General features: G+C 30.4%; 1 protein-coding gene across 2 annotated transcripts in view; it reads left to right on the top strand.

Moving 5' to 3' along the window:
• Positions 1-1,015: 1,015 nt before the first annotated feature.
• The window catches only part of LOC145318913 (uncharacterized), a 48,393-nt gene continuing 22,170 nt past the window's right edge, over positions 1,016-27,238 (top strand). For both annotated transcript variants that reach the window (XM_080160613.1, XM_080160623.1), the window contains exons 1-3: positions 1,016-1,083; positions 1,539-1,641; positions 6,123-6,256. In XM_080160613.1, the coding sequence (XP_080016739.1) occupies positions 6,138-6,256 (119 nt within the window). In that variant the 5' untranslated portion in view covers positions 1,016-1,083; positions 1,539-1,641; positions 6,123-6,137. The remainder of the gene's footprint in view (positions 1,084-1,538; positions 1,642-6,122; positions 6,257-27,238) is intronic.

Consider the following 27,238-nt stretch of genomic DNA (forward strand, 5'->3'; position numbering starts at 1 on the left):
AAAAAACAGTAATATATATGTTATTATATCTTTCAAACGGATTTTTACAATTATTATCTTTCTTTTGATGCTTTGTGATTTTTCATATTGTATACAAAGTTCACTTTCTTAACAGTTTCAAACAAGGATGACTATGACCTAGAGTGGATGCTATACGTGGATGTTTTGTCAAGGGAATTAACTTATACTTGATAAATTGGGCTAAAGCGTGTGTGTTTTTAAAGATTACGAGCCACAAATGTATATAAAAACGATCCATAAAGATTCATAATAGTAATGACTTGAAATGTAGTTTCGGATCATGTTTATTTTGCATATCTTACAAAAAAAATTATTAAACTTTCAATTCAAATTTATGAAGAACTTTGAAATTAAAGAAATTTTGATTTTGTATGATGGTATCTGATTTTAAAGTGTGTTAAGTCAATTTATTGAATAAATATGAAACTGTTTTATGTCACACACTAGCGGCTGTGAACCGGTTCTAATCCAATGATTATTAATCGGTTTCGAAGCCATACTGGAATTTTTTTATATTTTTCTGGTTTACTGGCAAATTATAAAATTTAGATTCTTTCAGAATCATTGTGGATCATGATTACATCTTGTCAAATTAAAATGAATATATATTATAAGATTACACACATGTGGAGACAATTGTTCTTGTTTTTAAACAATAATAGTCAGGGATCTAAAGGGATAAGACATACCAATAAATTGATGTACATTCAATAATGATGCATTTATTCTGTTGAGTAAAATTGGTGGTTAAAACGTTTAAATACTAACCTTACTCAATCAACAAATCAAAGTTCCCTGAATTCCCAAAAGTTGTTAAGTAAACAAATAAGAAAGCGCTTTTATAAAACTTTAAGGACTTTAAGTGTAATAAACATACTATTGTCCCGTGTCTCTCTGATTAATATTCCTATGGCTATATTTTATAATAATTAAGAATGATGTTGTTATGATATCAAGCTACTAAAATTATTACTTATATAATAAACATGGTGTATAGAATTTGTAACTTCATGTGGAACAAAATATGTGTAAAAAGAAGAAAAGTTTCTTATAATAAATCAGGTAATATATGGTCTTACAAATAATAAACAAGGACGATTAAGTCCAGTAATATTAAATTTTGTTGTAAAGTAAAATAGCTAGACTAAATAAGAAAAATAAATCTGTATATGTCGTTATTTTCTTAAATTATAAGGTATTCATTGATTAAAAGAGATTATTTATAATTTACAGAATTTATATAGATAAATATTTGCAGTTAAGTTTCATCTTGCTAATTAGCAGAGCTCGGCTGCCGCGCCTCAGCCTCAAATTTAAAGCCACTTGTGTGCAAAAAAAATAAAATTCTGAAAAGATGGATTGTCTGTTTAGGAAAAGGTTTAGATGTCCAGCTAAATTTTAAAGATATATTATGACACTTACGATTTCACTGAGACTTACACGCGGCTGCCGAGCCCTGCTAATTAGGGAGAACCCCTTTCTTAAATTTTGTAAGACCATATCATATTGCATATCAGAAGAAAGAATTGTACTCCAGAGTATACAGTGAAGAAATAAATAAAGAAGTAGAACTCTAATCAGAAACAATATTAAATCAACACTTATTCATTACAAATTAAGGTAATATTTTTTTTTGCATTTGTTGGGAAGCTACATTTCAACTAACACTATTTGTACGTATATATTTTATATACAAAGTACAACAAAATATCAGTTTGAATCAATCTTAAATTTAATCATGTTATCTGCCTGTGCGTCTGTTCTTTTAGTACTTTTTTGACCAAAGGAATTAATATATAAACATGATAAACATCATAATAATATTGCTTTTTATGAATGTTGTCATCCTTAAATCTATATTCTTCTATTTTTCATAAATTTGAACAAATATTTTTGACCAGAGCCAACAATTAAACGTAAAACCACAAAAAAATATTGTTAAAAGATTTTATGTAAGTTTTTGGCCGGTTTGCATATCTTAAGTTGTCTATGATTTTAAATATAAATTGACTAAGTACGAAAAAGCATATATAACTAAGAATGATTCAAATCAGATAAATCCAACTAGCGGGTATGTCTTTAAAGCCCTTTTGGTGGGGGGCCCTTCACTTTTAATTTAAGAAATTCTCCTTCTTTTTTTGTTGGGGGGAGGGGGGGGGGGGGGGCGGGGTGCACGTTTTTTACTAGGGGCGATTTCCTTTAGTAGTTTCTAACTTTAAAACTTTTAGTTAAACGGTTTGCGATATCTTTCGGTTCATACAGACAGATAGAATTCCTTATCCTATTTTAAAAAGTGGTAAGGTTTTTAATCTAAAGCTTGAGATCTTTCGTACTGTTCTCTATAAGGTTCTCTATTTTAAGTAGGCTTTACATAGATCCAGTGATAATTTTAGTTTATTCAATTATTAGATTTCAAAATTTGTTCATTTGATCCCATTTTGATCATACTTAATACCGTTTTTTTATATAAAATAATAGATAATTTTAACATCTTTTAATTAAAAAAGCATAACCTTAACAGTTTTGTGAAATATTCATGCAATAAGAAACAGTAATAAAATAGTTATAAGTTAGTACCTCAGGGCTCAAAAAGTCCTAATTTGATTTGGCTTTCAATTTACTTTTTTTTCTTTGTCTTTAGTTTTTTTTGCCGAGGGCTGCTACAAATTATAACGTTTATAATTCAATAATGATTTGTAAAAAGGTATTTTAAATATATTAGGTGCGTGCGTTAAAACAAGAAAGTGTCTATCCAGAAATAACAAAGCTTTTTCAAGAATATCAATTATATTTTACTTGTAAAATTTAATTGAATCGATTAGAAAGGGGCTTTATATTCAAAAGGATATGTAAGGACAAAAAATAGCCTAAAACCACCTCAGGACCTTTAAGAAGCTTCACTGTAAAGGAGAACCATATCAGTTCAGTGGTTAGCAAGATCCTTGGCTACAGACTGAAAAAAGCTTGCTACTTTATATAATAGGATAATATTTTAAAAACAGCAATAATACTAAATGACAAATTGATGACCGTGTTTTCAGTCTTATTAACGCAATAAATATGTAAACATTTCAGTAGATAAAATATTTTCGGAATGATATTTAAAGAATAATTTCACCCTCCGCCCCCCCCCCCCTTAAAACATAAATCGAGGGGGGGTGTAATACAGACAATGTTAAAGAGATTGCTCAAATTTTTTCACACCCCTTGGCTGTTTTAGGGGGTAGTAAGATTCAGTATTCAATCTAATTAATTTTGCCAGGAGGGTTGATAAACCACTCTTCTATATGCTTCTATTTATGGGGTAAATCTTCACATTTTAAAAATCTTATATAGAATTTAATGTGGTTGTTATCATTGTATTATATCTGAGCATGAATTCAGAGGTGAATTCTCAAAAAACTTTTGCCCCACTAAAATCAGTGAAGGAAACTTAAAATTTAGAGGGGATAATTTTGCCTCACTAAAATTTTAGTGGGGAAAAGGTTTTTTTAAGAATTCACCTCTGATCTATAGTAAATTTTTTCTGCCACTGCACTGTATTAATGCACATTGTTATATACTACTGTGTTCTTAATTACAATAAGCAAAGTGTTCATTCATATCAAACATTTTATTTTGTGTTTGCCAAAAAGAATTAACTAACTAACATTACTTGATTAAAACAAAAAAAAGCGTAGGTAACAATTGATTGCACAATCTTTGTCTATAAGTTTTATTTAGTTCTGAATGACAATTGTTTGTAATTGTTTATAGGACAAAATTCTATACTTTACATGAAGAAGAACTATAATATTTCTCAAGGTTTTAAAATCCAAAATTTAAATATAATTTTTACTTTATCGGTATAAAAATGATATAATCCTATCATATAAAGTAGTAACGTTTTTTGTCTGTAGCGAAGGATCTCACTAACTGCTGAACCAATATGGTTCTCCTTTTCAGTAAAGCTTCTCATAGGACCCAGAATAGTTTTAGTTTATTTTTTTAAGGTCTGGGTAGAATTTTAGGCTATTTTTCTGCCCTTCCATATCCCTTAGAATATTGAGCCCCTACATGCTAGGGGCGCATCCGCTAGTATTGTACAATATGACATGCAGCATACAATTTTAACTATAATGCATAAACGTGAAACTATGGACCTTGAAATAAAAAGTTGTAATAATTATGCATAATCTAAATGTAATTTTTAGCTGTTTATTAAATTCTGCTGAAAGACTTGTTCTTAAATTTAGCAACACTGGATATATTTGTTTAAATAAAAAAAACTGTCAAAATTACACGAATTTAGTAAAAAAAAATACGTAAAAGAAGAGAAACCTGTATTTTTCAAATTTTTCACTACAACTGTATTATATGTATTATAAACAGCATATGATCATATGCTGCGACGATATATGTTGTGTATAGCTGGCAGCAAGTAGCAAAAATATTGACATTTGATCACGTTCATACTTTTGAAGTTGAAATATTTGCTGAAAAATAAATTCGCAGTTGTATGAAAACAGCGTGATGTATAATGTAAGGATATCTAGGCTTATGATCTATACCCCTACTTTATAAAGACAATAACATTGATATGTATATTTATGTATTTCAATGCATGCCATTATTTATTTATGTAGGTTTCCGTGTCTAAATTCATTTTGGTATTTAAATCAGAGGTGGATTCTTTAAAAAATTAGGGTCCCTAAATCGGCAAGGGGTCACCAAATTTATTTTGTACTAATTTATCTATAAATTTAAAGAAAAGTGTTTAAAATCAAAGAAGGGTTAAAACCATAGGATTTTATTGAATTTTCACTAAAGCTGATAGTTTAATTTTTAAAATTTTTAAAAACCAGAAATAATGGAAAAGCCTTTAAAGAGTAAAACGCAAAACTACACTTTAATTCTATATTTCAGGATACCAGCCTAAATATGAGAGAGGGTGGAGTATACACGTGTTGACCCTACTACTGAGTGTAGCTACTCTATAATTCTATATTTCAGGATATTAGCCTAAATATGAGAGGGTGGAGTATACACGTGTTGACCCTACTGCTGAGCACAGCTACTCTATAATTCTATATTTCAGGATACCAGCCTAAATATGAGAGGGTGGAGTATACACGTGTTGACCCTACTACTGAGTATAGCTACTCTATAATTATAAATTTCAGGATACCAGTCTAAATATGAGAGGGTGTAGTATACACGTGTTGACCCTACTACTGAGTGTAGCTACTCTATAATTTTATATTTCAGGATACCAGCCTAAATATGAGAGGGTGTAGTATTCACGTGTTGACCCTACTGCTGAGCACAGCTACTCTATAATTCTATATTTCAGGATACCAGCCTAAATATGAGAGGGTGTAGTATACACGTGTTGACCCTACTACTGAGTGTAGCTACTCTATAATTCTATATTTCAGGATACCAGCCTAAATATGAGAGGGTGGAGTATACACGTGTTGACCCTACTGCTGAGTGTAGCTACTCTATAATTCTATATTTCAGGATACCAGCCTAAATATGAGAGGGTGGAGTATACACGTGTTGACCCTACTGCTGAGTGTAGCTACTCTATAATTCTATATATCAGGATACCAGCCTGAATATGAGAGGGTGGAGTATACACGTGTTGACCCTACTGCTGAGTGTAGCTACTCTATAATTCTATATTTCAGGATACCAGCCTAAATATGAGAGGGTGGAGTATACATGTGTTGACCCTACTACTGAGTATAGCTACTCTATAATTATATATTTCAGGATACCAGCCTGAATATGAGAGAGGGTGGAGTATACACGTGTTGACCCTACTACTGAGTATAGCTACTCTATAATTTTATATTTCAGGATAGCAGCCTAAATATGAGAGGGTGGAGTATACACGTGTTGACCCTACTGCTGAGCACAGCTACTCTATAATTCTATATTTCAGGATACCAGCCTAAATATGAGAGGGTGGAGTATACATGTGTTGACCCTACTACTGAGTATAGCTACTCTATAATTATATATTTCAGGATACCAGCCTGAATATGAGAGAGGGTGGAGTATACACGTGTTGACCCTACTACTGAGTGTAGCTACTCTATAATTCTATATTTCAGGAAAGCAGCCTAAATATGAGAGGGTGGAGTATACACGTGTTGACCCTACTGCTGAGCACAGCTACTCTAACACTCGCAGATTTCGAAGTTCTCAGTCACATCTGCAAGTTTGGAATTCATACAAATGGAGCGAGGTAAGTTTTAATTTTTTTTTCTTCGGTTATCTTAAAATAATTTATATTGTTTCTCCCAACTGGCTAATATAACGATACCTCTATCTCCATTTAAGACTTTAGCCAGTCCGCTCCCCTAACCATGGAGGAATCCATTGACCAATATTTGAGGACTGTAATAGCAACCTTAAAATTAACTTTACTATTTTGTTCTCTTAAAGATTAACAATAACATGATGTTCAATCAAGAAATCAATACACTTTATCTTAATCATGATTAATACTTTATTTAGTTTATCATACTTCGACTCTCAATGCCTTAAATACACAGATGATATATAAGTTCACAAATCAAATAAAACGCATTTCAAATTCATACAAATACAAAAATATTAATTAAAATTTCCAAATCAACAGTAATATTTTTTAACAAGGACAATTTTGTCCACTTGATTTGAAAATACTAACCCTGAAAAACACACTTATTACAAACAATTTTTAGGCCAAAGTTTATCATTTTTATGCCTATCTAACTTTTTAGAGGAAAAGTTACCTTCCATCCTAATTTGTCTGACCGTCTGTATATCCTATAGAGGCTTTGTAATCTATTTAATACCCAGAAAAAAAAGAGGCCTAATCTAAAGAAAATTGCAATAAGCATGCACTTGTTAGCTTTTCTTTTCTTTAAATGATTAAAAATTTAATGACAAGATAACGTGAAGGTGTCTAGATGTTGTTATTATGAAAAATCATTCTTTACGACCAAATGAATGTTTGGTATTTGTCAAATTAATAACAAATTAAAAATTCTTTTGTGTCGCACAGACAAGGCCAATAAGATGCAAAAGACGCAAAGTGTATAGCAGTTTTGTAGCGCAACTACTCTTTTTTCAAGCACATATCAGTCAAAAGATATCGATATAAATATATACACAAATCTAACTTCGTTATCACATGTATAGGGGAAGCTTTTGCATTGTAAACAAATTAAGATTTAACAAGATTTTCCTAAGTTTCTTTTATTGCTTTTTTTTTCTTTAAACTAAATCTGAATCAAAATGCACTTCTTAAGGGCATAATTGTCTTAGATGTTGTATTAATAGTATGCTAATATATGCGAATGTCAAACCATTTTATTTCAGAGTGAAAAATTACAAAATCCGCTATTCGATATTAATGTCACATATGCATTTTCCATTTGATTGTGTTGGGACCATAGACGCCCCCCTTCTCCCACTAAAAAAATAGTGTAGGTGACAATAAACAAAAACAACAATTTTTAAAAACAATTCCACTCGCTGTGTTAAAACATCCTGTAATTTTCTTCTTTTTTTGTTGTTGAAAAAGCCAGCCACTTGGCTCTAACTTAATTAATACAGCTATTTATTTGGTTAAACCTAATTGTAATTATTCTCAAAGGATTTTGTTTAACCTATTAAAGCCCCCGGGGGGATTATATGCATATTCGTGATGATTATTCCCAGCGATTTCTTTGTTCTAAGTAAAATATTAGGAGCGTAGCTTCTTTAAAATTAGGATTTTTATAATGTATCTGAAATGTTAGCAACAAATCTAAAGCATTAAGATATAATGGACAAAAGATTTTGAAGACAAAAGACTTAATGGACAAAAGATTTTGAAGACAAAAGACTTAATGGACAAAAAACTGAATGGGATAAAGGCCCAATATTTTATTTTTATTCCTTACGACTGTTATTGTTTTCCTTTGAGTCTTTTGTGAAGTAGGTCTTTTGTCCTGTGGGTCTTTTGTCCAGTGGGTCTTTTGTCCAGCGGGTCTTTTGTCCAGTGGGTCTTTTGTCCAGTGGGTATTTTGTCTAGTGGGTATTTTGTCCAGTGGGTCTTTTGTCCAGTGGGTCTTTTGTCCAGTGGTTTTTTTGTCCAGTGGGTCTTTTGTCCAGTGGGGCTTTTGTCCAGTGGGTCTTTTGTCCATTGGGTCTTTTGTCCGTTTGGATTTTTAGATGAACTGAAATTAGTTTCCGAATGTGAACACATTTTCCGAGGTGTTTCCCAATCCTATCTCAATATTTGCTACTAGATAAAAAACCTTCAAACTTAAAAAAAAATCAAAATTTGAATGTATTAACGATTTATACATTATACATTCAAAGTTTTAATTTTTCAAATTTTGATTTTTTTTTTGGAAGTTTGAAGGTTTTTTAGCTAGTAGCAAATATTGAGATAGGATTGGAAAACACCTAGGAAAATGTGTTCACATTCGGAAACTAATTTCAGTTCACCGATTTTTATCCAGTAGGTCTTTTGTCCCAACGCTGTTTTTTAGTGTTTTGGGTTCATAGAATGTTTCTAAGACGTTATGGACGGACATACAGACATATCCTTCATGTAAAACAGCTACACCGTAATTTAACACAACGTTCTGTTGATTTCATTCATACATCAAATAATCAAAATTCAGTATTATTATCATAAAATTAAACTTTACGGATCAAAAAGCACAATATTCAGTTCACAAATATAAAAGTACCACTTATTACATTTTTTTGGATGAAAATTCTTGTAAATTTGTAAATAGTAATTTTAAAGTCTGCATGGTTAGTCAATGGCAAATTAAAATGATTATTTTCATCAGAAATATGGGATAGGTCTATCGGATAAGAAAAAAAGAAAATCTGTAATTATATAAATCTATCAAAGATTCTATAGAAATAGATTTTCATGTTTCCAGTTTTACCAAAATTGTTCTGTTAATTGGGAGGGGACATCGGACTGTAAACACATTCTTTCCTTCGCGTTGGGTCAAAAACTTGGAGGATTTATCAAATCTGGATTAGGAAGTAAAAACGAACAGTTTCAGCAATTATTTATATCAACAGAAATTGTGATTTGTTCGTCGTAATTGGGGGATTTTATCCTCTGTTGTCTAATCCCTTTAGATATTCCTGGAATTTGGAAAAGTTATTTTTTTCTTCGATTGGCGTATCTTTGTATACTTTATTTATAAACAAGATAAATAAAGGAACACATAAAATTTAAATTAAACAATATTTTTTGAAACGTTGCAAATCATATCTTGCAGGGGCAGTCCGTCTCATCAACAATTCTTCAATAATTCTTCAACAATTCTTGGAAAATCACCAAACCTACCACGGTAATTGTCAGCTGATATAGCAAAAAGAAAGATGCAACTACTTCTATTATGTACTATTGTTCATTTATCTGAGTATAAATCATAAGTTATCACCAAACCTTGTTAGCTTAGAATTTTAGAATTGCCGTCTGCTGGTGGAATCAAAACAAAGATTTCTTTCTAAAGAATTTAGAATTAGGGAGATTTAAAAAATATTTTAAAAAACTTCTTAAAATTAAAATCTTTAAATTTTTTTCTTATCCAAAATATTTGTAACTGTTTAAAATCAAAAACAAAATATTTCAAAAAATTTTTAATCCTAAACATTTTCAAGCACTTTGTTTAACCCCCTGAAGTAGGTTAACGCAAAAGTTTCAAAATGATTCAATAACTAATTAATATCTCACTTTATGAATCTATAAAAAATGAAATAGGACAAATTCAATCAAAACAATTTGGATCTTTAAAGAAAAATTGAAAATAATTAGAAAATAATCAAACTTATGCCTAAAGCTCAAAATTAAATTCATATTTCATTATTTATCAAACAAGGATGACAACATCTATGAGATCAAAGCTCTGATACGATAGGACAAATGGACATGAACACTTATAGAATGTCAGAACTGAATAATCAGAAGTGAAATGTATAAGAGTCGAAGCAAAATTGTTAGTAAACTTTGTTGAAAAACTGCTTAATACAGGATAATGTTTATGGACATACTCACATTTCTAGGACTTGATTATAGAGTTGCTTCGCTTATAATATTGTACTTTGTTGTCCCAGGAATCAGTATACCAAATAAATAGGATAATTAGATCACATAAAAATTTGTTATTAAAAAGTAAAAAAAATCAACATAATGTTTAAAATGGACATATGGACATTCTGGTAACAATTATAGAGTTGCTACGCTCTCTAAATTGTATCTAACTACTACAGGAATCACATGCAAAGTTTTAAAACAATAGGACAATTCTAATATGCCGCCCTTTTGATCGTTTTCAATTTGTTTTACATTAATGGTAGGGAAAGGGGGGACTCTGTGCTCTACAAGGCACTTTGAGGGAAATTACCCATATCTTAAATGATTCAAATGTTTGTAAGTTGTAATATTCGGAGAAGATTATAAGTTTTTAGGTTTGATTATTGCAGTACTTATTAAATCATGATTTCAGGGAAGCTTTTTTATTTTACTTCCCTAATTCGCCACTTTCCTCCAACGTGTTTAGCTATTAGAGACAAGAAGTTGCCAAGAAAGTCCAAATCAAACTACTACAAATATTATAAAATGTATTATTGTGAAAATTCATAGCTATGTAGTTCAGAATTTTATTGCTAGGTGTCGTAAAAACCTTTTTTGAATTAAAATATGTATATGAGATAAATTTTTAAATAATCTTAAATTTTTTTCAAAGTATCACAGCTATTCACTCTTTAGGATTTTTATAAATTTATTCACTCTTTAACATATAATTTAAGAGTAGTTTATGATTTAGATAAAATACCTAAATATTGTAAAAAGCTTTATTTTTGCCCATACATCTTTAAACTGGACGTGCAGGCAAACTCTGTCTATCCTTTTAGCATGGCTTTTAGTAAACAAAGCAAAAAGTGTTAAAATAATGCTTGAGTTTATTATCAAATTCTGCCAAAAGTTGCTTTATCTCATCATCAAGTTTAAACTGGAAATCTAAGAAATCAGCTCTAAAGCATTGTTTGCCAGAATAGCCTTCCCTTGTCCCTGCATATCTTGTGGTTATATAGCGAAGCTACTCTATATTTAGGGTATGTTTGTACGTCACTCTGAGGCAGTAAGTCATAGGAATGATATGTTTCTTCTTTGTTTATTAAGATTATATTAATGAAGATCTCTTCCATGATACACGGTGCAGTTATGACATACTGAAAAATCATGTATCGTATCATATTATATCCAGTTTTCTACGAATTTAAAATTGTACAATTATAAGATTAAAAGCAGTTTTGCTAGACCGTGCCTTCGGCATCTCTGGTCTAACAAAACTGGTTTCAATCTTATAATTGTACAATTTTATATCTTAAGCAAGTTGTTTATAATATGATGCTATAAATAACTATTATTTCCTTCTTTTGAACGGAATGTTCCTTGTTTTTTAGCATTTTTTTTTGCATAAGATGTAGGTTTACATTACATTTCATGTTTAGTAATAGTTACACGCAATTTCAACAATTCTTAGTTTGTTTGTTATTATCATGTTTTATCTTATTTTACAAAATAATATCGCTTTTTATTTATTGCTCGTTTAGCTAGTTGGTCAAGAATTTAATTAAGAATATTTCTATTAGATTCTGTTAGAGCAAGTAACTTTTGATAGTCACAGGTTCTCTTCTTGGATCTCTTCTTTATTAACAAAACCTAAATTATTTTCCTCACAAATTTAAAAAAATTAAAATGATAAATTACAAAGTTCGTAATTAGGAAGAAAGTTGATTAATTGAAACCCCAAATATTTAAAATTAAAGATTGGGGTAAAATTTACCCTAGTAGAAAGAAAATAAATTGCAAATATAACATAAATCAGTGGCGTGCACAGCGATTCACCTGAGGGGGGGGGGGGGGGGGTTAAATCTTTGGGAAGAGAAAAAGGTGACGACAGGCCTTCTCAAATTTGATTTTAAGAGGGGGTGGGGGCGTTGAAACCTTTCTACACCCCCTACCATACGTTACTGATATAGTGTATTATTTGATATTTCTTAGATATTAGGTAGATAATTTTAGCTTTTTTTTCAATTATTTTAATGTTAAGTCGGGGAACTTTTCATCATAATCTTTATCTAATTAATGAAAGGAAGGGTGCTTCCCAGCCTTTGGTGCAGTAAAAACCACATTTCAAAACAAATGCAGTTCATTAAAAAATAAATACTTGCATTTTTAACACGCCCAACGTGTTCTATAAAGGTTCGTTTCCCTTTGTATGTCAGCTACTAATTACAATACACAATTTACTCTATCTATTTTTACATTAACTAGTTATTTCTGTACTTTTTATGAACAAAATTTTCCTAAATTAGAAATTCATCTCAGAATTTAAAACATTTATACAAAAGATGCTAAAAAATATTTTGCAATTAAAGGTAGTTTGTCAAAAATTCATTGAAATATTATGTAAAAAAGCAAAAAAGTTTTGCTAAGAAAATGAGTGAAAAAATTAAGTGTTGGTGGGATATGCCTCATTTAACACACATATTCACTTATTTTAAGGGATTATACATTAAAAAAACTAACACTTTTCCACGGAAAATTAAGAGGAAAATGGTTTAATGTTATTTTTTAAAGACAATCCACTGACAAATAAATATCTAATATAGAACCTTCTTTGTACGTCTGTATGTCTGTTCCTCAGTTCATGCTACTAGTATCCATTGATTTTCAATATCTAAACTCCTGGAAACGGCCACTATGCACTATATATAGGAGTGTGTGATTTCAAATCTTAAGATAAGCTACGGAGTGATAATTTAGTAAATCTTTGGACGTTTGTCCCACTCCTAAGTCTGTCCACTCCGACGTTTGGGTCTCCTACGTTTGGGGTAGGACCCTTATTAAAACAGTTATTTGTGTCTGTAATAAAATAAATTTATAATAGTTAAATTGGTTATAAGTTCCAATAATAACTTTTTCAAAGGCAAATATTTTCTGAGATGAAAATCTTTGTTAAAAATTGTATTGAATAACTGGTTTATTGACTACTTGTGGGAGAGGGAGTAAGTCAAACTCTCTTATTTCGTTGACTCATTGAAATAATTATTGTTATTTTAATATAAAAGGTTAGATATCAAAGTGTGTAACAGTCTGTTCGAGTGTTGAATTATTTATATTTATGAATGATCACATGAAACTAATTAATCAAAATAATCTGGGAAAATTAATTTATCTATGTAATCGATGTTTAAATAAATACATGTTTATCATGTTCATGTTTTCAACAAGTTTTTATGATCATTATCAAATTTAAATTTTAAATCCCTCTTTGAAAGTTTTCATTTTTTTCTAATCCAAATCTTAAAAAAAAATATCTTTTTGCTAATCTGCATGTATTAATCTAATCTTGAATGCATGATTAAATATTCAATAGTTGGTTAGTTGTAAGTAATGCTTGGAGAAATTCTATTTCTTATACTTACAATTATTAGGTATTATTGCCTTTTTTTCATTCTATTTATCACATTGAAGTGAAGCCCGAGATGCAGTTATAACACTCCCCTCTCTTTATAAGAAATTACAGCTCAACATCTCTAGTTGTGGAGATGGAGAAGGTAACATTTTTTTTCGCTTGAGCAGAAGCTAACCGGCCCAAAAAACGGCGGCTCTACATCGCTGCATGATCATATTATGTTCCATGCCTTACTTCACCACAATAAATGAATAAAACACAAATTCATACTATCATTAAAATACCTTTGATTACTGTAAAAGATATAATATGATTAAAAAAAATAAGTGATAGAACAATTTGACAAACATTTAAATCTCCGATATTGATTTTATTGTTTATAGATTTTATATGTAATATAAACTTTAATAAAAAAAAATTAAAATATTTTTAACATATTTTTAATATTTTTAATGTCTTTGGGATTTGTTTATCGTCTATACCCAGGGGCGTCCAAGCTTTCCATTTTGGGGGGGGTAAAATGGCGCGCGAAGCGCGCCGCAAATTATTTTTACCCCCCCCAAAATTTTTACCCCGGGGGTAAAATTTTTTTTGTTAGAGATTTTCTATTTTGGGGGGGGGGTAATACCCCCTCCTAAATGGTTGGAGTGCCTACGGCACCCCCAGGGTAGGGGTAAATTTTAAATGGGGGGGGGGGGGGGTAAAATGAAAAAATTTTTGGGGGTGCAAATTCGTTTGGGGGGGTAATCGCCCCATTACCCCCCCCCCCCTTGGACGCCTATGTCTATACCATCCATAAATGGTTGGTTGTTGGATATTGAGACAGGAAATATATCTTGGCAGTCATATCAACAGTGAATACATATCAAATATAATTCATCTTATGCTTAGCAATAATTTTATTCTTAATTTCAATTTCATATGCTAGTTTTATTTATTAGCTTTGATTTAATTTTTGCAAGGACAAATTTAAATTTCCCCCATTTATGAACTAATATATTTATACCATCGCATTATTTAAAGCTTTCCAGAAAAGAAAATATAAAGTTATATGATTACTGTTTTGTTTACCACGGGGACTTACAGTAAGGGGGCCGAAGTCCACGGCTAACTAAATCTGAACTATACTTTTTTGTTACTTTATTAAGGTCAGATTATATTATTCTAAGTTAAAAAATTTGATTAAGTAATTTTATTTTTCATTGCCAGGGGTTAGATTTTGTTATCTTTAACTCTTTAACTACATTTTTACTTTTATTTTATTCTGTAATATACTTTTGCTAATTAAAATTCTCTGATTATTATTTTATTACTGTCTAAAATACATCTCTTAACTCAGCACGGCTCATAAAATATGGAAACCGAGAAATCCAATTTTGGCAATAACCTCCCGTAAATTTTTGCGTGCAAATTTCTATGAAGGCCTTTCTTTTATTTATGGTGTATGCAACATTTTTAGGCAGCACAAGTAGAGCAGCTACTCTATGTTTTACTTTGCTGCATTACTTGAACCATAAATGTTTATAATTTCTTATATTTTAATGGGTATAATGTTCTAACATTGAATTATTATATAATTTAAATTATTTGAGGGTTGTTTCGTTTCGCAGTTTCGCAATTTTAGGGATCTTTAGTAACTATTCAACCCTATTTAAACCTTCAACAGATGAATGATAAGTAGAATTGATATAAATGCAATATTTAAGTGGAAAATAAAATTACTTTCTCTGAACTGAAATGAATGAAAATGATTTGAAATTGTTTCAACGTGTTTCAGCCCACACAATTATTCGTCATTACTTTTAGGTTTAGCTATAGGAAATATCCTTCATTTTTTATTGGAGTCAAAAATATTTTTAAATCATTTCAATGTAAAAAGATGATTTAAATTTGTAGGATATATGCATGCCTGTCTTTCAGTTTAGGTGTAGGGCTCACTGCTCGTTCAATTAGCAAAACTTTTATACATTATTTCTGTCTATTTTGTAAGGGAATCTCACGGGAGTAAGCGACTTTGTTTTTAAATCAATCAGAAAGTTTATGTTACATTCACTAAAATAATTGTTTAGTAGTTCATTCATATTTTTTAATAACCAACTTTTATGACGAAGCCCAATCTGTACCACTTTTGATTCCTGTGACGTCATGAAATTAGGAAGATGAGAGGATAGTGGGAAAGAAAATCCCTAAAAAAGTGATGGAGAATTCCTAATCAAAAGTGGTACAAAAGTGGTTCAGATTGAGCTTCGTAACTTATAATATTTCTTACTTTCATTAAAAAGTCTTGCAATAGTAAGAAAATTACATTTTAAATATACCTTTTAGCATTAATATTGCTAAAATTTAAAATTAAAAACATTCTAACCATTCTTTTTCCAACCAAAAAGGCATAAATAACGCCTCTGTAAATATCTTGAAAAAACATCCTTAATTTTTTATTATTGTTCGCCACCTTTTTGCTGATTTTATTGTGTTTGTAGTAAAGAGTGTGAGATTGTATTTCTTTGTTCAGTAGACACTCCACCAAAAAACCGTGGGATGAGTTCAGAAAGAAAATTATAAATTTCTGCAACCATTCATTTTATTGCAAATAGAAAAAAACTTTCGTAGGCCTGCCTAATTTTTATGTGTTTTTTTCCAGCAAATTTAATGAATATTTTCCACCTTTGTTTGTGAATTCGAAACAGAAATAACCAGTAAATGAGCTTAAGCCTTTGGTTATGTTTATATTTTTGTTAACAATTTTTTTATTAAACCATACATAGTTCTCCACAGGGATCTAAAGGGATAAGACAATGCAGGACGATAAATTAATGAACATTCTCAATGATAATGCACAAACTTACCACTATATATTACAATTAGTGGTTCAAACGTCTGGACACTCAACTTAAGGAACCAACCATTCAAAATTCATTAAAAGTCCCCAAAGTTGATAAGCCAACGAATAAGAATACGTTATTATAAAACTTTGGGGACTAGTATAATAAACAGCCCGATGTCCCCTACCTCCTTAGTTTTCAAGAAGTAAATAAAAAAAGTTTATTTAATTTTAAGTTCCTATTTTTAAGGCTAGAATTTCCTGCATTTGATTTATACATATTTTGGACAAATATGGATCAATATGCAATATGTTGCCTAATATGGTTTTATAAGGTTGCATATGCATGATGATAGTAGGGGCATTAAAATAACTCCAGTCTACTTGTCAGTTACAATTTACTTACATCTTTTCAATGTACATACACGTGGAGTGAACCATTTTTATCACATAAATTATTAACTATCATTAAAAATAGAATCTAATAGATAAAAAAAAGTTAGATGGAATCAATTTTTATTTCAGTATAGATATACGTATTGTAGATTTGTATTTGAGTAGCAAAAATCAAGATTCTTTGTATATTATTTTTTTTTCGCGTAAAGATCTATTGAAGTCAAAATGCTCACAAAAAAACTGCAAATCAAATGATGATATATCAATGAAAAGCATATTATAGGGAAAAGTATATTACCCACATAAGGAGTTAACTGTCCACTCAAATTCCACACTGTACAATATACAATATAAATAATTTTGATCAATATGCACGATTTTATATTTGACATTACTTACTGTGTACTTAAAAGGATTTGATCAGGGATAAGTCAATGGAAGATAAATCAATATGATATGAGATCTCACTGGACACAATATCTTATTTTTAAAATGATTACCAAGTCAAACTATCAAAATTCCACTTAATTTACACTTAAGAATTTGGATTAAGAACCGGTTCTTAGCCATACTGAAAAATCATGTATAGCATAAAAAAACAGACATATTTCCACGAATATCAAAATAAAAATTATAAATATACTACCAGTTTTGTTGGCCCCAATGGTTTTATATCAGTACACAAATTGTAAGCTTCGAATGTATCATTCAAATTCTTTTTTTTTTGAAATCTAAGACCTTCTTATGACAACTTCGTTGATTTTGTGTTTTTTGTTGTTTCAAAACTAATATCTCTAAAATATCTTACAACTAATGACTTAAAAAAATTAAATATAGACAATATTTAGAACATATGTTGGGCTGAATGTTAAGCCATGATTTTAAAACATGTGTATTTTCATTTGTAAGATTTTTTAAAATTGGTTGATGCTTTGCGTTCAGTGGCGTGCACAAAAATATTTCGATTTTAAAACATGTGTATTTTCATTTGTAAGATTTTTTAAAATTGGTTGATGCTTTGCGTTCAGTGGCGTGCACAAAAATATTTCGATTTTAAAACATGTGTATTTTCATTTGTAAGAATTTTTAAAAATTAGTTGATGCTTTGCGTTCAGTGGCGTGCACATAATTATTTCATGGGAATGTATTTTTTTGCAAAGGGGGGGGGGAATGAACATTTAGCATTAAGGGAGGTGTTGACAATCCCTTACACCCCTTCCCCTTCTGCACGAATATATTAGGAAGCTTGTTAATACTAGGCGGAAGAATTTTGTGTTGATTAATTTATCTGCCATTGTCATTTACCTTCCTATAAATAAATGAATTAGTTTCAGCTGTATCATTCACTTTAATTATTAACAAAGATGACAGCAACCATAAAAAATAGAAGCGAAAAATGACATATCTTAAAGTAGCCCCCCTTTCAAAATTGAAAAAAAAAAAATAATTTGCACTTTTAGAAGTTTAAATGTTAAATTGCCATATATGTAGAATTAAGGTTGCTTAATTTGAACCTGCCTCAATTGTAATACGTATTTGAATATTTTAAAGATGTAAGAGCTTTCCGTAAGTAATGGTTGGATATATCCTAAATGTAGAAAATCTTCATTTTTAGAGATATTTTAATGATAAATGATGCAGGACTAAGCCGGGATAAAACCATTATCATAATATTTAAAACTTATTTAGTTTAAAGGTAAAATTACTTAATATTGCATAAGATTTTCTTTATTATTTAATATATATATTGTTAAGTATTTTTGGACATAATTATCCTAGCCTATTCTATTACTTGCACGCTTTAATAATGAATTGATAGAGAAAGATAATTAATTTTTCATAGTCATTGTTTGTTCAAATTATTATGGTCATTTCTTTTACTAGTAACATCTGTCTCAAGTAAATAAGATGATACGAAAATTGAAAATAAAGAGAAAACATTAAAGATACATAGAAAAATAGAATTAGCTGCGCGAAGCGAGCGAAAAAATGTATAACCCTCTTCATTTCAAAAAGGAATTAAACTGTTATAAATGGGTTGTAACCCTTTATTTACATTGATTCATAATGACGTTTATATCCCATTCTTCGCATTTTTTGGGTCAATTGTCTTCCTGCAATCAATTTTTGCACGCCGCCCCTAGGACATTCAGAAAATTTAATATTGTTTTGTTTTGACAAAAATTTATGCTTTGATATTTTCATTCATTTAAAGCCAATATAAACCATAGATAAATGGATCTATAAAAAAATTTTATGCAATTTTATTTATTGGATAATTCATCTTTAGGTCTGTATCTATTAAGCAACACTTTATGAATGTTGACAGCGACCCAGTATCTTGGAGATAGGTATTTAAAGGAGGAGGGTAAAAATAGCCTAAAACAAACCCATGAAATAAATATAAAAATAGACTCAGACAACTCCGAGACCTATGTGAAACTTTCCGAAAATAGTTAGCTCCATAAGTTCATTAAAAAACCATACTACTTTTTTTTCTGTAATCTGCTTTTATAATAATAAAAAGTGACTACATTTTCTTCTATTACATTAACCCTGAACCCGTGAATTTAGGAAGTCAGGATTAAAATAAATACAGAATGCAGGAATGATTATTATTATTCAATAAACAAGTCGTGGGAACATGTTCTAAAAATGGTAAAATATCCTTTTCATTTCAAATACCCCCCCCCCCCCCAAAAAAAAAAATAGATATTAAAATGGGCTATTTACTTATCTCTTAGCTAATGAACAGTGTAAAAAGGACTAAACAATTCAGTTTTAACGTGACAAAGAGAGCAAACCAACATTCCAAAAAAATGAATAGCATCAATACAACTAAAACATATCAAATTTTGAGAAAAGAAGTAATAACAAAAAAAGACTTTTTTTAAATATTAAGAAAAAAATCATCTAGTGGTTTTTCTAACACTATTAGATATTTCCAGGGATAATAAATAGCTTTTTCACAGGACAAATTCTGTTGAAAAAGTAATAAAAAAATGGCCACACGTTCGAGAGTTTATTTCTTTATCCTACACTAGCGGCTGTGTCCCTAGGATCTATTGGGAGGAACAAGAAAGAGCAGAAAAATAGCCTAAAATAATACAATTAAATTGAATTTAATCAATTATGAAAGTTTGTCCTGAAGGATCAGATTTTAAGATCGGAAGCATAAATTGATTGATTGATTAGCCATTGTTTCTTAGGGTTTGGGCCTAAGTAGTCATGGAGTAGGCTGAGACACTTTTGTCTAGCCACTAGGGCTATCAAGCTCCACGTTCAAGCACATTATGACTTGACCCGCTGTCTCATGAGAGCTACTCATTATTACCTCACCCTCGCCGAGTATGGCAGGTGTCCCAATTTAAATAGATATTGCATTAAAAATACAATTACATGCAATAGTGGACATTCAAGCTTTTTATTTGAAAGTATTAAGTGTTTTTTTTTTTTTGGGGGGGGGTTAGGTAATACCTATACTCCCTCTAATATTTTTTTGCAGCGTCCTTTGAAAAAAGAACCTCGGACTCCCTTGAGCAAAGCTGTTTTTAATAACAGACAAAATAATGTGAAAACAAAAAGCCAAAAATTAAAAAGTTTGCTCATATTAAGCAAAATTTAAAATGTAAAAAATCGGTTTTGTCGCGACAAATCTCGTTAGTGCTAAAGAAAAAGACACAATCACTTATAGGGTAGCTTTGCTTCTGAAACCTTACCATGCAAGGACTCAAACTCATGTTCTACCTCGTTTGGCAAAGCTCCTAGGGTCTAGGGGAGATGCCACTTATTCCCATCTTATAGAAATGAAACTCTTTATGACAAATTACACTCTTAATAATCGTTACAGTATAATACGTGAACGATGATTTCAAAGTAATTAACTTAATTATGTATAATTTATATACCTACACACAGGGATATAAAGATATTTAAATGGAAGGTAAATTTATATTATCCTCTTAATTTTTAACTTACACAAGAAAGAAAAGAATGATTAATGATTCGAGGGAAAGATTAATTTCTCTTCTATTGACCTAACCCCTTATTCCTGAACTCTTGCTATCATTTTACAATTACATATGAAACAAAACTATATATTTATTAGATTTGGATTGTTTGTAGTGCGGATATTTTATAGGGTTATGTTTGACGTCTGTAATCTAACAATCTTTCGATGATTATCGCATCGCATTATAGGCAGCTTTTTGTGGATAGTAAAAAGAAAAATTCCTAGATTAATGCCATTTTCGTTAGCCAAGAGGGGCCCAAGGCCCAGACTAACAAAACTGGTATAAGTATTATTATTTTATTTTATTATCTATAGAAAATTGCCTGTAATACGATGCGATACGAAGCAGTTTTAAAACAGCTGATATCAACCGGTTTTGATATACACTGAAAATAGTTTCCTTGTCTTTTGACTGAGATATGCCATTGATAAATCCACCAAAATGTGTCCATATAACTTTTAAAAAAATCTATTTCCACTGCATATTATGATAAAACAAATTGATAGGTTTTTATTACTTATGTACAACATCGTATTTGTATGATAAGTATTAATCAGTTCAGATAACTGAACCTTATTAGTGGTAAAGCTACTCTATAATTTAATTTGTCCGTAACGCAATGGGAGAAATGCTATTTTATCAGCTGATTTCGCTTGCTTTAAACTTTGACCGTTTGTTAATCCATTACATTTGTGCATTTTCTTTTTGCTTTTTATCTAGCTAAAAAATAGAAATTCATTATTTTAATATAATTTTCTCGTATTCATTCGAATCCGTTGGATAGGAACCGGTTCTCATCCATACGAAAAAACTATGTCTAGCATCGTATTATATCCAGCTTTCTACGAATATAAAAATGTACAATCATAAGATTAAAACCAATTTTTTTAGCCCGTGCCTACGGCACCTAGGGGCTAAAAAACTGGTTTTAATCTTTTAATTGTACATTCTATATCCGCGGAAAGCCGTTTATAATACGTTGCGAGAAATAACTATTCTTAATGCTCATAATCGATTTATGATTGCTTTGATATATTGTGCGGGGAAATTTTTTTTTCAATTTAGGTTGCTAATATTGACCTTTTCTATTGTTCGTTCCTCCAGTAAAGGTGGAGGGGATGTTGGGTATCGTTATTTTATCCAGCTGAAAGTATTAGCGTAAATAAAAATCTGATGCAACATCCAATTATATATCGATTATGCTCATATATTAACGAACGGACAAATCCTAGTTATTGAATAACTGCTCTACTAAAATTCCAAAACATTGCAATATTTTTGATGTATCTAAATACTATTTACAAAATTTAGTGCATGTAAAAAATATTATTAACTAATTATGGAATGCGCATACTTTCAGCTTTATGGCTTATTTCATGTTTATATTTTAACTTCGTAGCTACTCTATATGCCATTTGTGTAATAAGTTTAGGGCGTCATTTTGGTTATTTAATATCTTTGGAGGGCGAGGATAAGATAGGAATATTTTTTATAAATGTGTCGTGGAGGTGTCGGGTTCTAGTCGGGGACTACTCAGCACTTGACATTAATAGTAAGTATAATTAGAAAGTTGTAGACCATATACTAAACGATGTACAGTTATAACTTACGGACAAGGTCGTGCAATCAAAGAGATGGTTGTCTGTTGGTGTTATATTACATTACACCTTTGTTTAGACTGAAAAGGAAGCATTGGTTTTTAATAATTTTAAAAAGACACCATTATCGAAATAAAACAGACCAAATTGTGTGTAAACATGGCAACTTGGAGCATTTTAGGCATGCGATGTAAATTAACGCTTTGCTAATATTGGACAAAATCGTCCTTGTTTATTAGATATACTGCATATATGAGAGTGTAACTACATATTTGGACATAAAATATTATCTTTGCCGCAAAATGTATTAGCCATATAATTATTAATTATATATACTTAGAATATACAAGAACGATTGCATCCAGTAGCGAAATTTTTAGATTTAAAAGTATAAAATGGATAAGTAGAAATTACTTTATATTTTAAATTCAGAACATAGGAGAAAAGAGAAAAAAAAGAGTCAGAGGAAGCGGTCATAAACTACTAAAGACTAGCGTTAAAAACTAACGTACAGTCAGACATTTATTGACAGAGTAGCTTTGCTACAAAATACATTTATATGAGTGTTAGATGGAGGTTCTCATAAATAACTTTTGTTATAACAATTTTAAAAATAAGAACATCCTATAAATATTATGACAATGTTTTAATAAAAAATGAAAAAATATTCTACTTGCCACTCAAAATGTGCTTTACACTATAAGCTTCCCCTATTCTATCTGTCTGTCTTTTTGTCCTTTTTTAAAGAGTAATACTTGTTTAGAGCGATCTTAAATTTCAATACTAAATCGATTTTCAAAAAGGCGTTAATGTTTTGAACTAAAGTTTAAGGATATATTTTTACCACAATAACTACTTTTTAGCTATAGATTCTTAATGGATAATGTTAATATACCTAAAAGAGTTAATCTGCCTCGAAACCTATTCTGTGCAAGATAATTGCAAAACTGTTTAATTATCACTAATTATCTGATGCTATGGAAAGGGTGTGTCTTTTTCCAAAATACTCAGCCCTTTAATTGTTCGTTTATAGGATTAAAGAATAATTTAAAAAAATAAACAATGTGTAACATTATAAGCATATAAAGATTTTTAAATTGCTTTTGGAAGTTTAGTTTGGATGAATTTTAAAAAAATATTAATCCTTAAAATATCCAGTAAATTTTAACAGAAATTTAAAAAAATTCCTTAATCTGTTATAATAATAAGAAAAAATTAGTTTTGATAAAGTGACTTTATAAGCAGCTATACTCTTAAGCAAATTCGGTGGTATAAAGATCACCCACCTTTATCACGAACTAAAGGAAGAAAATAAGAAATAATGACGAGGGGAAACTGAAGCAAAGCACCCTGAAATGAATCATCAACAAAAAAAGAAAAATTGCTCATTTGCATTTTTCTTTCTTTTGCTAATTTCTTAAGAAAAAAAATTTTAAAATAAAAGATCCCCAATATTTTAAATTTATTTATGATGTAACCCTTTTTCTTTAAAATTAGTCACCTCTAACTGTGTTTTTTATTGATGCCCATTTTTGTATGGCTTACATTCTTGTTAAATGCAATGCTTTTTAATAATCTAGACTTGTCCGGGCCATTTTTCAATACCCAATGTTCTTGGCACTTATTTCTAAATCAAAGATGAGTTGTATATATTTAACTTAAGACGAGTTTTGTAGGACATGAAATGTTCTACTAAGGGGTTACCTACCGTGGAATCTTTTTAAAACAAATTTAAAAGCTTTCTAAAGAAAACAGTAAAAGTGTCTGACTATGACGTCAGAAAAAATTAACAACTAACCAATGAGAGGCCGCTATATATTTTACCATTGTGAATACTGGCTTCTCATTGGTTAATTAATAATTTTTTCTGGCGTCATAGTCAGACACTTTTACTGTGTCCCTTTCTAAAATAAGTACTTTACAGATCAGGCTTTTTTCAAGATCCTTAGTCATAGAGTTAGAAAGAGGCTGCTTGGGGAGTTTTCATCCTTGTTGTTGAAGAAGATCACTTTGCAAGCCATTAAAGTTAGCAACCACCACACTTTAAAAGGCAATACAATCTATTCATCCTAAACTCCTTTTTTAGTTTATTCAAATTGCCAATGTCTGAAAAGCAGGGGCGTGTTTAGTAGTTTTAAGTAGAGGTATGTCAGTAAAAATGTAGCATTTTTGAGAGCGCAGCTTCTTTAGAAATTAAATTAACTTTGATTTGAATTGTCAAAATTTATTTTTTTGTTATTTTTCGCTCATTTAAAAGGATTGACTTTTCTAATATCTGATAATATTTTTTTATGGGGGAGTAAAATCTCCTGTTTCTTTAACTTACGCACGCCGCCTAAGTGATTTTCCTTATCTTAAACCATTTGGCTGACAAATTGCCCGAATCTTTAACTCAATAGATAAAAATGTTTTTTTGCTATATTTCAATGTATTTGTATAAAATAAAATTCATCTTTGAAACTTTATTTGAATTTTTAAAACCTGCCTTTAAAATACATCTTTCATAAGTTCTTTACTTTTTGTTAAAGGACAATTTTAAAATTTTCATCAAGGTTTTGGATTGTATCAAAAGAATTAATAGTATTTGTTGATGATTTAACTGTTGCATAACATTAAAACATTATTTCACAGATGTTTTATATTGAAAGGTTTCTGCCAAAAGTATACAATTTAGAAAGCCTTTTATTGATCAGTATCTTTTGGTTGAGAAGTTGAAAAAAAATTTTATTTTTAAACTAGATTCATAGTAATTTAAATGTTGTAAACCTATCATGGTTTATCACTACTTGAAAAATAACTAAAGTAAGATCATATTTAAATCTAAATCTTAATCTTAAATTTCAACAAAAATCTTTTACCAGAGGCTTGCAGAAGGGGTTGTAGGGAGATATATCAACTCTCCTGGCAATAAAATAACAGCCTTTTGTTGTCTGTATTACAACCCCCTACACCCTTTTGATTTAAAGTGAGTTGTCAAAATCCCTCTGGTTAAACCCTGTGCATAAACCACTGCTTTTGACTCTTGATATCTTAAATCATCTTTTCTTTAAGAGAACAAAATTATTATCACCAACCCGAGTGTTTTTATTTGCTTGGCAAATTGTTCCTAAAGAAGACAATACTTTTAAACAAATACACTCTTTTATGCCAATCCTTATCATATTTTTAAATCTATTATCTAGGTAGTGTAGGCGGAGCTATGCTGATTTATTCTTTTTTTTTAGTTTTGGGTTATTTAAAAATACGTAACATCCATAAAAATAATTAAAAAATATTCTTCTCTTTAATTTAGACAACTAAGTAACACATGCTTAAAATCTATTTTGTTCTGCTGCAGACATAATTATCCCTGTTCTATTATTTGTTTGGGTTCTACTGCAGTTCACGGTAAAATATCCTTTGTTGGATCTACTGCAGTTCACGGTAAAATATTGCTGGTAAGCAATATTTCCAAAAATCTATGAATTTTAAAGGCTGCTAGCTGCCAAACGGCTGAACGTACAGATCATGCACACACACTGTTTTTAGCGGCATACAAAGGCCTACAAATAATCTGGAATAGCCATAAATCAATAATGAATAATTATCTCACAGTGCAGAGAAATGCGCGAAAAAGACCTATTTTACGCGTTTTTTCTTCAGTGAAGCTTTTCCTGTGCATAATTGGATCTTGGCTATTCCAGATTATATGTAGGCCTTCTTATGCCACTTAAAATGGTGTGCGGGTATGATCTGTAGGTTCAGTCGTTTGGCAGCTAGCTAGCTGCCTTTAAAATTCGTAGATTTTTGGAAATATTGTTTACCAGCAATATTTTACCGTGAACTGCAGTAGATCCTTTGTTTGTTATATTATCAATAGTATCCGTGTCGTTTATTGCATTTTAGAAACAAGGACAATGTTTTCCACAAGTATTACACCTCAAACAATATAACACTAAGTCGAAATGAAGTTTTATATGATTAATTTAAAGAAAATCCTAACAGTGTTTGGGCGTTTGCTTGTAATTTAGGAGAGAGAAGAGAGCCAATAGATTAAAGGGGAGTATGAATTACGGTAAGGGAGTAGTGGTTATCTTTTAGAAGGATGAGTGATGGGTAAGAACTGATATGTGGTTACTGTTGATAAGAGAAAAGACATACTAAAAAAAGAGTGAAGGGTAGGAGCAGATTTGTAGTTTTCTGTAATATAAAAGAGTAGATAAACCAAAAAGAGTGAAGGGTAGAGGCAGATGTGTGGTTGTCTGTCACAAAAGAGATAGACTAAAAAGAGTGAAGGGTGAAGGCAAATGTGTGGTTGTCTGTCACAAAAGAGATAGACTAAAAAGAGTGAAGGGTAGAGGCAGATGTGTGGGGATGGTGGGATGTCAATACACCACCTTAAATTTTAGTTTTTAAATGGAAAAGTTTACAAGTTTAGGGGAGTTTTCTTTTGAGATGGTGGAGGTGCCCTCCCCATAACTAGATATTAAAAAACCTTCCAGGAACCTTTTTGAAGCTTTATTGTGAACGAGAGGTCCAGTGATTGGTGAGAATCTTATTACAGGCACCAAGACACAGTCATATAGTCAGACAAACATTCTGTTACTTTTTATACTGATTCATATCAATTGAAAGAAATTTATTTACTTAGACACTGTAAATCTTGCTGTTTTTGGGTCTTTAAGGCCTTTCAATATCAAAATAATATTATTTTAAAACAATCCTTTAATTGTCTTATTTAGCATGCTTTGCTAATCTTGTATATTTAGACACTTAGTACTGGTACCCAATTTGTTAGATTTTTATGAAATGTTTCAGAAGCTCAATATTACTTACTTTCGTATAGCTACACCTCTTATGATGGTTGCCCGTTAAATAACCTTAAACAAGCTCTGATACAATTCTTCACTGAAAATTTTGGAAGGCTAG

This window comes from Acartia tonsa, chromosome 1, assembly GCF_053477335.1.
Source record: "Acartia tonsa isolate MP-2025a chromosome 1, ASM5347733v1, whole genome shotgun sequence".
Lineage (NCBI taxonomy): Eukaryota > Metazoa > Arthropoda > Copepoda > Calanoida > Acartiidae > Acartia > Acartia tonsa.